The sequence below is a fragment of the Chrysoperla carnea genome, chromosome 3 (assembly GCF_905475395.1).
Source record: "Chrysoperla carnea chromosome 3, inChrCarn1.1, whole genome shotgun sequence".
Taxonomy (NCBI): Eukaryota; Metazoa; Arthropoda; class Insecta; order Neuroptera; family Chrysopidae; genus Chrysoperla; species Chrysoperla carnea.
Window position 1 is genome coordinate 88,787,121 of NC_058339.1, and position 16,471 is coordinate 88,803,591.

Sequence of the window (16,471 nt, forward strand, 5' to 3'; positions counted from 1 at the left end):
AAAAATGAAGTCAGACTCAGGTTGTATATTTAAGTTAACTATAAAACGATGAATATTGTAATCACTGAGCTCCTAACCATGTCAAGTAAAGTGATATTATTTTCTCATAATAATTAATAGACTCTTAATTAGTCATTTACTATATGCTAAAATTAATTAGATAGTAAGTAAGAATAAAATGATACTTAGGTATTAAAAATGAAAGTGATTTCATTTTAGAACAAATATTATTTGTAATTTTACACCAAGAGACTAATAATATTTTGATCGTGTGTTAAGCTTCTTAAAGGGTACACTTTGATAAGATCAAATCTATAAGTTAATTGTTTTGTTTTAATCAGTTTGATTAATTCAAAAATTTCTTATGCTTTCAAAATAGCGCTAATCACACGATTCTTAACAGTTGATATATAGATAACAAAACAAAATTATTTTTCATAAAAACTAAGCATGATTATTATATTCATAAAATAATTTTAGTAAAATTAGGAATTTAGTCTCGTGATATTAAACACCAATCAGAAAATATTATATTTAATAAAATGAAGCAGGCTACTTGATTACAATTGCTTAAACTTGCATACACAAAAATAATTGTATGACAAGTCGTGATGTCATTCAAGACGCCATCACACAATACATTGTTTTCGAAATAAATTTGAATTGGTTTATGATAGTTGACAATACTCTTATTGTGACCTCTTATTCTGGGTACAAATGCAAGAAGGTAAGAGCAAGATCAAATTTTGCCATTTCTAGCTTTTGGTGTATATTCATATTCATTACCAGTTAAATAACAATTATAAACAGATAAACAAACATTAATAAATAAATGTAATTGTTTGAATCCAAAATCACACACACATTATTATTTATTTTAGAGAAAGTTTTATTTATTTTGTTCATTGATAAAATATCTTGCATTTAATTAATTAGTTGATATTTAAATGATTTTTTTAATGATTTATAAAATATGTGTTAATAGTCTTCTAAGTCATCAATTAATTTATATATATCCAACAGATTAGATTTATGAATCATTACTTAAATTTAAATTAAAACACAGCTACGTTGTATACGCAAATTTAAAATTGGCAATTTGATGAAAGTTGTACTTTTGGTAAATTTATTTTGTAAAGCGTTAAAATTACTATCTAAAATTTTTCCATTTGTTTTGACTTTTGAAAAAGAAAAGTTAAAAACAAAATTAATTTTTAAAAACAATAAATATTTGCTTGTATAATTTTTTGCCAACCGGCAAAAAGTAGCCTTCTCTGTTTTTAGATTGTAAAAAAAAAGGAAATCCAACTTTCTGGTCTATAGGTTCGTAATATACTCTTTGTTATATGAGTTTTTTCATCTAATCCCGCCGCTTTCGCGATGTCGTCGTTTTAAACTTTTTCCGGCCAAAATATATAAAATGTTTGACGATTATCGAGTGGTTTTGATCAAATCTTTGAATAGAAAAGTGAAATTTACAAACTTTTAAAAAACTCGCATTTGAAACGTATCTAAGAACACTGTTCATTAAATTATCTTTTTTTTTAGAGCTTTCTCTAAACTGAACCGATTTTGAGGATCATCGTCCATTTTTTAGTTGTTCTGGGTACGGAACTCGAAACTCGTCCTTGAAACATAGCTAAGAACACTCCCCATTAAATTACCTTTCGAACGAAACAAAAAATCCAAATTGGTACATCTGTTTAGGCGCTACGATGCCACAGACAGACAGACACACATAGCGGTCAACCTTATAACACCCTCTTTTTTTGGTGCGGGGAAAACCAACTGATTTTATATTTTTGACTTTTTTTAAACGCCTTTATTTCGAAAACAGTGAAAGTAGATATAAAATGTCAACATTTACCAGGTGTTTAAATTAGTCAAAAATATATAATCAGTTGATTTTGAATCAAATATTTGATCACAACCACTCGATAATCGTAAATATTGTCAGTATCAAATCTTTGGAAACGTCAAGATATAGGAAAAAATGTTAAAAAACGCTAAGAATTGTTCAAAATATGAGTACAAAATTCCTCATAAATTCCGACCTCAAGTCTTATTTCCTCAACTAAATTACTTAGGCAGAGATATAGATAAAATATTAAATTTCCAGTACCTATATAATATAAGATTTAAATAATATATTATATGATTTAAATATACTAAAAGTAGTAATAATCAAACTTTCAACGTCTGATTCTTGTTTCCAACATGACATATACATTATATTGGAAGTAATTGCAATAAATTTACATATTGAATTTAACAAATCTGTATGAGTTGAATGAATATGTAAATTTCATTGACTATACAAGTTACATATAGTACATGTATACATTCGTTGAACGGTTCAAATGTAAACCCATTCATGTATATTTTAAATTGTTTACATTTATTTACATTTGACTTGAGTATATCAAGACTAAAGACTAGCACTAGACAACCATATTTAAAAGTCAAAGAAAAAGAAAAGTTAAACAGAAGTAGTATACACTACAAACTCCATAGTCTAATATAAAAACCGTTTCACAGTCTCAAAATATGGTAAATCAAAAATGTAAATATTATACATTATAAAAAGAAAAACAAATATTCACTACACTTTATTTTACTGAAATAAATCTGGAAAATTATTTATTGTCTTTTATAGTATAGGAGTGCTTTATATTAAATATACTTTGCCGTGCAAAGTGTTCAAGCAAAAATGGGCGAGATTTTATATTTTAAAGTGTGTTTTTCAATATTATTCTTAGAGAAACTAAATTTTAATTACACAAATTGCCCAACAATTATACCAACCGAGTTTCTCAAAACAGAGATTAGGAATAAAACAATTGACTGAGTTACTTGTTGAAATACTCTGTATAGACATAATGAATAATAGGGCTTGCATTATTTTAAATTACAGAAGTTTAAAAAACAATCACATAAATGGCTATAAGTTTTTACGGAAACTTTTTTTGTATTTCGAAAATCTTTCACTTATTAAATGAAGTTACTTATAGAAATTTTCATTTCTCTACCTTTTACAGTTTTAAAACAGTGACGTTTACGAAAAAGTGTTTCAAATAGTTATTTATTTTTTTATTAGGAACATTTTTTACATTTAAACATTTGTTCTACCTCTAACGGCTTACATGATGCGTTTTACGGACCTAGGACCTGATTGACCTATGTTGCTCATTTACGAACTCAAGCTAACTTTTTAAGTCGCGAGAACGCTATTAGAATTTCAGCATGAATTAGTTTTTATGAACACCTGTACCTACATTTTGTTTGTAGTATCAATATTTCTAGCGTCACAAACTTGGGGCTAAAATTAGTATATTTATACCATGTATAAAATATATCCAGGTACAATAAATTTAGTCCCACGCTTAAAAATATTGATACTTTGAACAAAATTTTGATATAGGTATTCATAAGATCACCTAATTAATTCATTTCCGGTTGTCTGTCTGTTTGTCTGTCCGTCTGATAACATGATAACTCAAAAACGAGTTCGTAAATGAGCAACATAGGTCAATTGGGACTTGGGCTCGTAAGACCCATCTTGTAAACCGTTAGAGATAGAACAAAAGTTTAAATGTAAGAAATATTTCATATAAAAAAATAAACAACTTTTGTTTGAAACATTTTTTCGAAAACATCACTGTTTACTCGTGAGTGCGCAAATTATGTTCGAACATATATATAGTGTATATAGAATGTATTATATGGGAATGTCAGTCATGTGTGTGTGGCATGTATGTATGGCTGGCTATCTGTCTTTACTTACATGACGTGAAAAAACAAACGATCCATATTCAACAATGTCTATAGATGGTATTTCAACAATTAAGTCAGTCAATTGTTTGTTTTCACTTGTTTGATATATATATCATATATACAGGGTATAAAAAATGACTTTGAACATAAGACTTACTGTGTTTACAATCTGCATCGTACTTTACGCGTCAAAATTGCCTAATTTAATGTTGAACACTTTGTAAATTTAATTACTCCAACAGATTTAATGGTAAATAAACAATATCGTATTCTGTTATTATTACATATTCATATTGTCTTTGTCTATTCTATGTCATGTACATTGTAGCTTTGTAAACTGTATGCACGCTTCTCACTTTACCATCAGTTCATTGTCACCAACAACCAACGACTGCTACTGTTTGCTACAAAATATATTCGTAGTAAAATTAATCAAGGTTTTTCACTCCCGCCTCGTATTGCACTAGAAATCAGTTTAGTTTTATATAAAAAGTTTTCCATTTTTGGAAAATAATTAAGGGTGATGTGAGAATCGATTAGCGAAAGACGATAGGCAATACTAAGAAAATTGGCGTTCATATCTATTCAAAGAATTTTCATGATACGTGTTTTAGTTGACTGGTGGTTAAATCTAAAATTTTTTTTTTTTTTTTTTTTTAAATGTTTGTAAAATTACAAAGAGCTTTGAATCCTTTAAAAAAATACATTTTTGCTTTCTTAAAAAAAAAATTTTAATCAAGTGAAAATTTATTTTAAATAAAAAACATTCAGGGAAGCCACAAACTAAAAAAAATAACAAGGGACTACAAGTAACAAACAAACATTTCATTCAACCACTCAAAACGGAAAATGAATAAAAAATGAAAATGTATTTTTTGTAGGTACGTCTTCTTGGAAAAAATCATTATTTATTTAGTTTAAGTGGGCACAAAAAACTTAATAAAAAGTTTATTTTTTTAAGCTTCTATAGTTTTGAGTGTGTGTGTTTATATATAAACTAAATTAAATTAAATTACCTTACTTTGCATCTTTCTTTTTGTGTGTGTATAATTGAAAAATATTATTTTTACTTTTATACAAAAAAAGTTTTTAAAAAGGATTTTTATTAAAATAATTTTATATGCAAAAAAATATACACTCGTGAGCAAAGAAATTAATATATGCTTTTAAAAAAATATCTCATTCTGTTAACTGTGAAAAAAATCAATTTATATCAAACTAGAGACTCAAGCTTTTAAAAATTGTCATGCATGAGTGACTCATAGAAATAACTACTCTTTATTTAAAACTTAAAAAAAAAATACGTATATCAACCAAATATGGTGGAAGTGATGGGAAACTCAGGTCATGCTTACTATAGAGTCATTAAAATTACATATGTTTTTCGTATTCTCCTCAGAAAACCTTCGGTTTGATATCCATATCATGCGGGTGGATAAAAGTAACTAGTTTGATTCGCCATCTGCTATATTTGATTTGGAAAGACGCTACTTAGTTAAGAATGCATTGTCATCCAAACTAAACATGTTGGCAAAATTCAGCTCAATCGGTTAACGATAACTGTTTTAAGATCAATTGGTAGTATCGATTCGAACACACAAGCATTTCAAGTTTTTCCAAAAATTGTTTAAAAATCAATTTTATGTCCAAAAAGCAACAGTTTTTGTGCAGAAAGTCGCTTTTTGTAAAGAAAAAAGAAAAAATTAATAATTTCAAGATCTCGAGAAACATTTATTACCGATAATTTACATGTTATTTTGTATTTTATTTCTATGTGATTCGATTTCTTTGCCAGTGAGTATATCATAATCACTCGAACTGTCCCAATTAATTTACAAGTAGTTTTTATTTTCATAATTTCATTCAAAAGAAATATAATATTTTATAAAATCAAGCAACCATAATGGTAAAATCTAATTAAATTGAATTATTTGGTAGCCAACAATAATTGGATTTGGATACTTAAAAATCTAGCGCGAATGTGACACAATCTCTATACAGGGTGGTCCGAAACTATTCCTTAATGTATCCTTTAAGCATTGTTTCTTCAAATTCTATATTTATAGAGATATTTAAGTTCAAATTACTAAAATAAAAACATTTTAAATTTTTAGATAAAAAATCAAATTTTGTGTCTTGCTAAATATTGTCAAAAATTTTTGCACGATATATTAGCTTGTAGTGAAGGTATAATTTTTGTCTAAAACTGTATCACACAACTATTTCTCATACATTACATTGTGAAAAATCAGGTGTTTACAATTTTGTTATTATAGTTATTTCTCTTATAACCACAATACTCTAAATATAGTTATTTCTATTCAACTAGATGGTTTACTTTTATATTATTTATTTCTCAACAATCATTAATTTTTCTTTTTTTAATCAAAATCTCATACCAGATACAATGAACAGTTAAATTTTTTTCCAAAATTCAAAAACTTGTTAAAAACACAACATTTTGAATACTCTCTGCATGTTAATGATTCGAATTTTAATTCAGTTTATGTCGAGCTAGAAACGGTCTATCGACTTAAACTTTTAATGCAACTTGTATTATAATATCTTTAATAAGTATAAAAAAATTTAGCATTTTCAGACACTATGCCTATAGTAAGACAATAGCCTTTAACGTAAAATTTCTGCTTTTATCATCTTTATCACTCTGGGGTTTTGGGATACCCCATAAATACCTATAAAGCTAAGAAATTTGGAGTTATTATAAGGGTAATTTCACATCGATGTTTACTAAACTTAAATCGAGCCATTAGGATCAAAATACATGAAAATAAAATAGAATTAATAAAAATAAATTGGCCAGTCTTGATCAAATTAGGTCAGAATCTCAATTGATAATATTAAATTATTTATTTATTATTATTATAAGTCATTAATAATAAAATGTCAAAAGGTTTTACTACTTACAGTAATAAAGTACGCATGGACTGATATCAGAGAAGAAATCAATTATTCAAAACTTATTATAAATATTAAGTTGGCAGCAATGTAATGTAAAATGGAGTTTATAGTTAGTTTAGTATGTATGTTAGCATGTAATATGAGTCTCTTGTGAGAAGACAATAAATATTAACACTAAATAATAAATTATTACTTTAGAACCCATATTAATTGTCATACACTATAACATTTTATTTATTATGTATACCGTCAAAATAAAAATATTATTAACCCGTTTACTTAAGTTTTCCGCTTATTGCCGTTTATTTGGCTAAGATCACAGTTAATCGAGAGAGAAAATGCAGAATTATTGTTTATGATGTTGGCCTAACGAATATTCCTTTGTGAGCTCCAACGCAACATTGTCCAAAATCAAAAAAACTGTGAAATTTTTGTCATTATTTTTAGATTTGGCGATTACAACTATGAAGAATTAGTTTTTAATAGTATCTTTTTTAAAGTAGACTAAATTTTCTACAATATGAGACTAGAATTGTCTCTATAGACCCAATAATTTCCGAGATAAAGCCTTTCAAATTTTATCAACGTAACTTTATACATCAGAGCTTGCGTCAAATCCTCTATTTCTGATTTTGTGCAGATTTAATTTCGACTTTATTTCAGCTTTACGAGAGGTTACGAAGAATCAGGGTAAAAATTCATTCAGAACAACAGAATATTGCAAATAATTGCGAAAAAATTATGAACTTTAAAAGGCTTTAGCCCGAAAAGTATTGGGTCTACAGAGACAATTCTAGTCTCCTATTGTAGAAAATTTAGTCTACTTTAAAACTATCCTGAAAAGGTAGTATTAAAAACTAGTCCTTTAAGATTTCTGTTTTTTGACATAGATGCATTCGGCGCTCGAGATCAAAAACGTGGATTATTATTCATTGGACCAACATCATAAACAAGTCTACAGAAAATCAGAACTACCGGATTTGACGCAAGCAACCTCGCACTTTCAGGCAACAAAGTTTGTGGATTATATTCGGTATTCAGTTTAAGATAAGCCTCTGAAGGTTGATCGGCTATTAAGGCAATGTATAGAAAAAAAATGGTATCATTAAAAATTTGTTTTTTAATATATTATTCACAGCAAATCTTTAATGATCGCATACATTTTGAATAATGTTGCTCCAATTTCTAAAGATTAAAAAATAAAAAACTTCTACTTTTATAAATTAATACTCTTACTACCTTAAAATTAAAAAAAAAATAGTTTGACGATAAATTTTATAAACATATCTTAATTTTGAAAGTAGAAATAAACTTTTTATGGATTATTGGCTAAAGTGTTTTTAAAGAACATTTTTAAGGACTCGGTATACATTTTATATTGAAAATATAAATCAGTTGAAGGCGGTACACATATAAAATCCATTAAGATGAAAATAATATTATTTATATATTATTCATGAATATATTTGTTATATTCAGGAAGAGATAGATAGATATAATATGTTGTTGTTGCATAGATGGGAGATATGAAAATAAGAAGATAAATATGTATAAATAAATAATATATAATAATGATTGTAATAATGGTTGACGACTGTGACTAAAAACTATATTACTGCTACTATACTTTATATTATTGCAAAGTTCCTATCAATTTACAGAATGGAGCAGAAATACGTTTTTGCTTTAATAATGTGATACAATCAAGTCCGAAGCACAAAAAAATGTAATAATTTTCTCTAAGAGGGAAAATAAGTTTTGCTCAAATAATTTATTATTCATACATTAGTAGAATTAACAATTCTTGTAAGGAATAATTTATAATCTTTGTGGATAAAGATTTGTATTCTACAATTTCCGAGTTTTGAAAATCAACGCTTTCATTTTAGAGCATATGGTTGAGGCATTATGATTTTATATCTTACACATATTTTGAAAATGTTAAGAGATTTACTATGAATTATTAAAATTGCCAAGACAATTTTGTAATAAAAAGAAATATCTACTATTTAGAATTTTAGAGGTTTCATTATGTTTAACACTTAATTAAATTTAATTTCTGTGTCATTCTGTAATAAATATGTAAAATTTCTATAAAAGTTGTTAGTAGCAAAGCAATGTGATATGATTCCCAGATGCTGGTTATACTGTTTCTGTTTCCTGTGTGTATAAATTTTAATTCACTACAGTACGTACTATCTTTATGCTGTGCAATAGTAATTCATATAAAATAAATTTACATAAATATAAATATTATGTATATACTATTTGACAGAACATTACAGAATGGATCAAAATTATTATGTACGATTATGATATATTTTACTGGAAATTAAGCACAATGGAGTATTTATAACAAATTTCCGGGCAAAAGTAAAGAAGAAAACTCAACTCCTTTGTTTTGCATTAAAAGTGGTTTTTTGGTGTAGTCAGATACAGGTCAATTGAGTTACAAACAAACAGAACACTCCATCACAAACAGGTCCCTTGAGTTAGCTTAACCTCCGAAATCTGCCCTCTCTTACGGATGCATGTTATTATTGTTGTTTCTCTCGATTTACCGTGTCATTCAATTTACTTTTACTGTGTTTGTTAGTGCAATTAAATCAGGATTTTTTATAATTGACTTGTGCTTTATTTATTAGTACTTAATGTTAATGATTCTATTAATAAAATTAAATATTTGGGATTCATATTTGCTGTTAAAAAAGGTAACTTTTTTCATTAAATTTATCAAACTCAAAGCTTATGTTTATGTGCCACACTTTGTCCAGCAAAATTTTTTGTAACATGGCAAAGTTTAAGTATTCTATAACATGTTTATGAAAAATATCTTGAACGAACTTGCGCCTTTTCTTTTAAGATCAAGATAAGGGTAGAGAATAAGATAGCTTAAGTCAAAAGTCAAAAGAAGAGCAAGAAGTTTTCCAGTCAAACTTTGTAACTTATAATTTCAAAGCCTTTCACCTTACGTGGAAACAAAAGCAAGCACAGATAAGAAATAAAGTGGCTCTGAAGCAAAAAAATTAAAAAAATTGAAGAAGAAAATGAAATAATTGGGTTTGAAGACGAATATGACTACTCTACTTGGTATAAATACTCCACTGTGCTCCGTTCGACTCTTTTTAAGTCTGTGTAAAAATCTTTGAGTGTTAAACCTTAAGAAAGTACGCCCACAAGGTAAGATTATGCAAATAATTCGGCTGTTTGCTTTCCGAATATTAGAGAAATAAATATTATTATTCCCGTTTCTGATTTCTAGCAAGGAGGTGTCTATACCTTTCGTCTCTTACTATTTAATTCCATACAAGAATTGCCACTAAAAACATCAGTAAATATTTTTTAGGAAGATTTTTTTCCATGCAATTAGGTATTGTGCTGGAACCTACCAAAACAATTTATATATTTGATCAAGTTATATAATATATTTTGATTTGATTCGCTTTGTACTTGTGATATAAAAAACAATGATATAATAATAAGAAAATGATTTTATAAATTAAAATAAAATAAAACTTATTATTCTTTACAATAAAAATAAATAAATAAAAAAAACTCCATCAACGTTAATGAAGTATAAAATTATTATTATTTTAATAAATATTAAAATAATATTTGATTATTTATATTAAATAAATAATATTTATTTAAGTTTTCAGTAGTATATAGTCACCGCTCGCGCTGTAGTTTGTATAATAATTTTAAGATCGAATCTTACATCATAGCAGAGTGTTTGAAATAAAAGTGTATCTAATTTTATGAATTAAGTAACCGTAAGTTTGGAGGTCACAAAAACTAAAATACATCACAAAAATAAAACAATACCAAATTATTTTATAAAATTTGTGTTTTAATTAAAATTATTACGTTCACTAAAGCTGAATTATTTGAGAATTTGTGTAATTTTATACATACTTTATCATCAGTGGCGGATCGAAGCATCTTCAACACTTCAAAACTCAGTTTATAAAGGTAATTTTGAAACAAAAAATTCAAAAATCGAGTTTATTTGGCGATTGGCTGAGTAATTTTCGAAAAAAACGATATTTCGGATCGATTTCCTGTATTATCTCGAGAATTATTCGCCCAATTGTTAAAGGAAAACGATTTTTGTATTTTTTGGGTCAAAATTACCTTATATACAGAGTTTTATCGAAATTGGAGACGATAAATTTGTATCGATTTTTTTGCAATTTTTTCAAGGGGAAAAATTAGAAAAAATCCCCCCCCCCTTAGAAAAATTCGAAAAAATCGTAAAAAATTATTTGTTTCGGAATTTGATGAAACTCAGTTTATAAGGTAATTTTGACCCAAAAAATTCAAAAATCGAGTTTATTTGGCGATTGGCCGAGAAATGTTCGAAAAAAACGATATTTCGGATCGATTTCCGGTATTATCTCGAGAATTATTCGCCCAATAGTTACATGAAACCGATTTTTGTTTTTTTTGGGTCAAAATTACCTTATATACAGAGTTTTATCGAAATTGGAGACGATAAATTTGTATCGATTTTTTGCAATTTTTTCAAGGGGTACCCCTTAGAAAAATTCGAAAAAATCGTAAAAAATTATTTGTTTCGGAATTTGATGAAACTCAGTTTATAAGGTAATTTTGACCCAAAAAATTCAAAAATCGAGTTTATTTGGCGATTGGCCGAGTAATTTTCGAAAAAAAACGATATTTCGGATCGATTTATCTACACCGTTTTTTATAAAAATAAAGTTTTATAACTAGTGTGCTATGTAATGTAAAAATTGATAAATAAATTTAAATAAACATGAAAGAATTTTGAGTAAAGACCAAAATAATGAAAAAATAAACTTCGAATTTTGTCATTAAAATCGGTTTATGGGTATAAAAAAATATTCTAAGTAACTTTTTTTAAATAGTTTTTATCTCTAACGCTAGAAAAAAAATTTAAAATTTAAGATTCGTCCCTATTTGTCAATTTTTAGAAGGATGAATTTCAAATTCTGATTTCGGTTAAGCATCTTAAAAAATGTGACCCATAACTCTGTATCAAATCGATATTCTTATAAATAACAATAAAGTAATAATATATAAAGTTTAAACAGTATCGGATCCATTCCAAGTTTTCAATTGTTTGATGATGCATTAAAATAATTTAAAATAGAAAAATCTTACCTCTTTCTTGGTCGCCGATAACGTGAGGACATAAATTTTTGTAAAACCATGTCCCACTGCAAAGCGACTTCTTCAACAGCAATATTACACTCAGCCACCCCGAATAAATTTTTTTATTAAACCCGCCACAAGTGAAAAAAATTATTAAAAAATTGAATTCACATTAAACCAATTTTAGCTTACATAAGAATATAGTTCTTTTTTTTATAAAAAATCAACCCCTTCAGTTTGTTGTCCTTTTGTAAAGAATTGTTACAAAGAAATTTGATATAGCACTCAAAGTGTGCCACTTTACAGAAGATGCAATGAATGTCGTGCTTTTATTATTTATTAAAGTGATTTTTTAAATGTATTTACTAAACAAACAGATATTAAATTACTTGTTGAGACGTTCATATTTTGTCTTGAAAAATGAATTTGATAAAACCTTTTTGTCTATCTCACTTTTGTTATAATAAAAAATCTTAAATTTCATACCTTAGAAATATAAAAAGTACATACAGAATATGACACCGTAAATTGATTATGTAATATCAATTTTAATTAATGTATTTAATTAAATATGGTTTTTAAGGTCATCACTTATTTTCTAATGCCCAGGTTATACCTTCATTACATTTTAAATAAAAATGCCGTGAGCATATAAAATGTTAATCAAAAATACCAATCAACTTGGTTTTAATTGAGATCACTCTAAATGAGGGATAATTCTGAAGTCGAAATGGCCATATTACCCATAAAAATGTAAAATTTGACTTGATACCATGACAAAATTTGAAAGTGAAATTACAATTGATTCAAAAAAAAAGGAAGAAGTTATAAGCAATCAAAGATTGCATTCAAAGGTTTCCCATCTCCTTTTAGCAAAACCAAAGTTCTATATGTAATCTTTATGGCGATACCCACGTATGACGTCACTAGTGTTTATCTTCCTCTTTGTTTAATTAAGAAATGTCATACTAGTAAAGATTTTTCAAAACCAACTTCACTTTCCTATTCGTGAAGCGATAGTTCTTCATCAGAAGTGATAAAAAAAAATTAGTCCGACCCCTATTACAATTAATTTTTACCTATTAATAAGTGAAAACAAACTATTGACTGAGTTAATTGTTGAAATCAATCAATCGCAATCGTTTGTGTTTTTACGCCATGTAAGAAAAGAAAGATAGTCACTCTTACAGAAAAAGTAATTTCTCTCACTTTTTATGTCCTAAGCACCCTATAAAAATTTCAGCTTGATATCTCTGTTCGTTTTTGAATTATTGTGACCACAGACAGTTGATCAGACAACCGGAAATAGGCAAATTAAGTGATTTTATGAACACCTACACCAAAACTTTGTTCGCAGCATCAATATTTTCAAGCGTTAAAAACTTGGGTCTAAACTCATTATACCATGATATATTTCTAATATACAGGGTATAAAAATAATCTAAGTGTATTGACCAATTGTATTTATAATATTAAAATATATTTTAAGAATATACTTTTGCTTTTATATTTATTACTAGCTGTGAACTACCCGCTTTGCTGGGCAACATCCCCACTTGCACCCCTCCCTCCACATTTCCTTCCGTGGGATAACAGTTTTGTAATGTACACGTCATGCTCTTTTATTTGATACCCCACTTAGGTATATTTGTAAATATTCGGTAATTCCTTCCCACTTTCTCACTACCCCTTTCTACCCTCCGAAGGTTAAAAGTAGATAAAAACAATAGATCTTTGAAGCTGGTTGTATATCCTGTCAATATTTGAACTTAATCGATGCACAACTTTTTTAGTTTTTGAAGCATATCTCTTTCAACCCCTATTTCAACCCTTTACTCTACTATAATATGGATGTATTATACATAAAAACCTTCCTCTTGCATCACTCTATCTATTAAAAAAAACCGCATCTAAATCCGTTGCGTAGTTTCAAAGATTTAAGCGTACATAGGGACATAGGGACAGAAAAAGCGACTTTGTTTTATAATATGTAGTGATTATTATGTATTACAATTATAATCACTGATAATAATTGCCAATTACTTGGTTCTTCTTTTCGTAAAATGTTATATATTCTGTAATGTCATGGTTTTACTTTATGTGTTTCTGTGTCATAGTATTAAATACAAAGGTGTGAATCAATCTTTATTTATACAATTGTGATATATATTTTATTAAAGTGTTGACGACATTAATACTAATTATTATAATTGCGATAATAATACATTTATACGAGAAATTGTACTATAACATAATTTATTTGACCCAAATTATTTTTATATTTTAGGCGTTGAGTTGTATCATTATTATTTTCTTCAAAAATTGATTTGAAGTTCATAAAGCAAAATCATAATAAAGCAAAATTATTTGTTTATTAAAATCTGAATTGAAGCAGTTTAATTTGCAATCATAAATAGTGGATAATCCTGAAGTCGAATTGACCATATTACCCATAAAAATTTAAAACTGAACTTGATTCCATGACAAAATTTGAAAGTGAATTTAAAATTGATTAAAAACGAAGAAGTTATAGGCAATCTCTATAGCGATACCCGCGTATGACGTCACTTATTGGTATTTTCCTCTTTGTTTAGTTAGGTTAATTTTAGTTAATTTTAGACGTTCATATCTTGCATTCTAGTAAAAATTAAAAAAAAAACCAATTTCACATTTCTATTCGTGAAGTGAGAATTCTTCATCTGAAGTGATAATAAAAATTGAGTCCGATTCCCTATTATCCCTGTTTTTTTGTCATGGCTACATTTCAAACGGTTGATTTGAAATCTCCTCCTCTGACATTTTTTGAAGATTTTGGTTTGTGGCTTACCGCAGCAACATTTGTTTGCTTCGGTCCTTTTATTTGTACGATTTTGTACAAAAATAATATCCAAATGGAGCTCTTAGTGTCGCCAAAGTAATTATAGCTCAGATTCCTGCACAACCTATTCAATATTAACTGGAGAATAAAGACCTTAATCTTAAACGAAGCTCTTCTACGAATAGTAAGTATTAATATTTCTAGGAATTGAACAAATAGATAAACATTTTTAATTAATCTAAAAACAATCTATTTTAAAAATAGTTTCTTAAAAGCCTATAACTTTTATAATACCCAAGATAAAATAAATTTAAAATATTTTAAATTGATTTAAAAAAATAATTGATTCTATTTTTAAGTACACAGGGTGTATCAGAAATATCCAACCTCACATGTTGGATTACTTTATAATTCATTTTACATACTATATTTAATAATCACTACATAGTATAAAACAAAGTCGCTTTCTCTGTCCCTATGTCCCTTTGTATGCTTAAATATTTGAAACTACGCAACGGATTTTGATGCGGTTTTTTTTAATAGATTGAGTGATTCAAGAGGAAGGTTTATATGTATAATAACATCCATTAAATAGTGGAGAAGTACTGCTATTTTTGAGGTTAATAGTTAAAAATGTAAAAAGTAAATAAGTAAAAATGTAGTGTATGAATTTAGATATTCCAAAGATAGCAGGAAATCTTCATGGTATAGGGAAAGGGGGATTGTTTTACTCCAAATTTAACGCGTGCGGGCCACGGGCAGTAATGAATAAATCAAAACTACTGGATCGATTTTAATCACATAGGCTATATATTTTATACCCGTGTGAAGCCAGAGCGGGCCGCTATGTTTTTATATACAACGTTCACAGTTTTTCTGTAGTGTATTTAGTATCAGCATTGCACCCGTGCGAAGCCGGGGCAGGTCGCTAGTTTAATATAAGTATCATTGTGATAATTTAATATATTTAATGCATTTTTGAAGTATTATAGTAATAATTACTGTAGAACATGGATATTATCGTAGCAGACCAGAAATAATGTAAACATAAATTTAACTGTATCTGCTACTCATGTGATATTCTAATTTTATGAATAAATGCTTGAAATTTATAAAAATAATTAATAATATGTATCAAACATTTATTACAGTAAAACTATTTAAAACTACCGTTAAATAAATCATGCTATTTTACAGATATTAAACCTAACCCTATAAGATGTACCGTAAATATCACATTCGGCGAGTAATGAAGTATCTTATTTGTTGTACTTAAAAATTGTGGTGTTGGCGCAGGGAAGCGAATCAGTTCAAGTAGGATAAAATCGTATAATATAGACAGTAAGTGCGGTAAAGAGTCAATTGCACAAGAGAACAGTGCAAAGTGCAAAGACGTGTTTTCTAGCCTTTTCTTCACACTAATGAGCTTTTATAGTCAATTCAATGAAATATGAATAGGAAATTCAATATTCGAGTATTTAAATTATTTAGATCTTCTAGAAGTGTAAAACATATGTTTACTTGAAAGGTCAAAATTAGGAAATTTTGCCCATTTTCTAGTTTTTTGACCGTCAGCCTACCGGAAATTTATCCAAACTCCTTTATGGCCAGTCCGCCTCTGAGAAGGGCGAGTGAAGAAATGTGAGCTTTTACCAAACTCGAGTGTGAACTGTGAAATAGACACTCTGCAAGATTTTCAACACTTACGATATTCTCTTCTGCACGATTTGCCATGTAATAACAAACAGTTAATTTTCGTGCGGCAAATAAACACCTGGTAGGCAAATAGTAAGATTTCGATAAATAAATTTGGCCCACGTAATG

At 27.7% G+C, this 16,471-nt stretch overlaps 1 protein-coding gene across 4 annotated transcripts in view; it reads right to left on the reverse strand.

Annotated features, from left to right (window-relative positions):
• Positions 1 to 16,471, reverse strand: part of LOC123296556 (ecotropic viral integration site 5 ortholog) — a 127,051-nt gene that overhangs the window by 48,494 nt on the left and 62,086 nt on the right. For 3 of the 4 annotated variants that reach the window (XM_044878076.1, XM_044878075.1, XM_044878079.1), the window contains exon 1: positions 11,839 to 11,928. The exons of the other annotated variant lie outside the window; for it this stretch is intronic. In XM_044878076.1, the coding sequence (XP_044734011.1) occupies positions 11,839 to 11,888 (50 nt within the window). In that variant the 5' untranslated portion in view covers positions 11,889 to 11,928. Of the gene's footprint in view, positions 1 to 11,838; positions 11,929 to 16,471 lie in introns of those variants that run through there. 4 annotated transcript variants of the gene reach the window in all.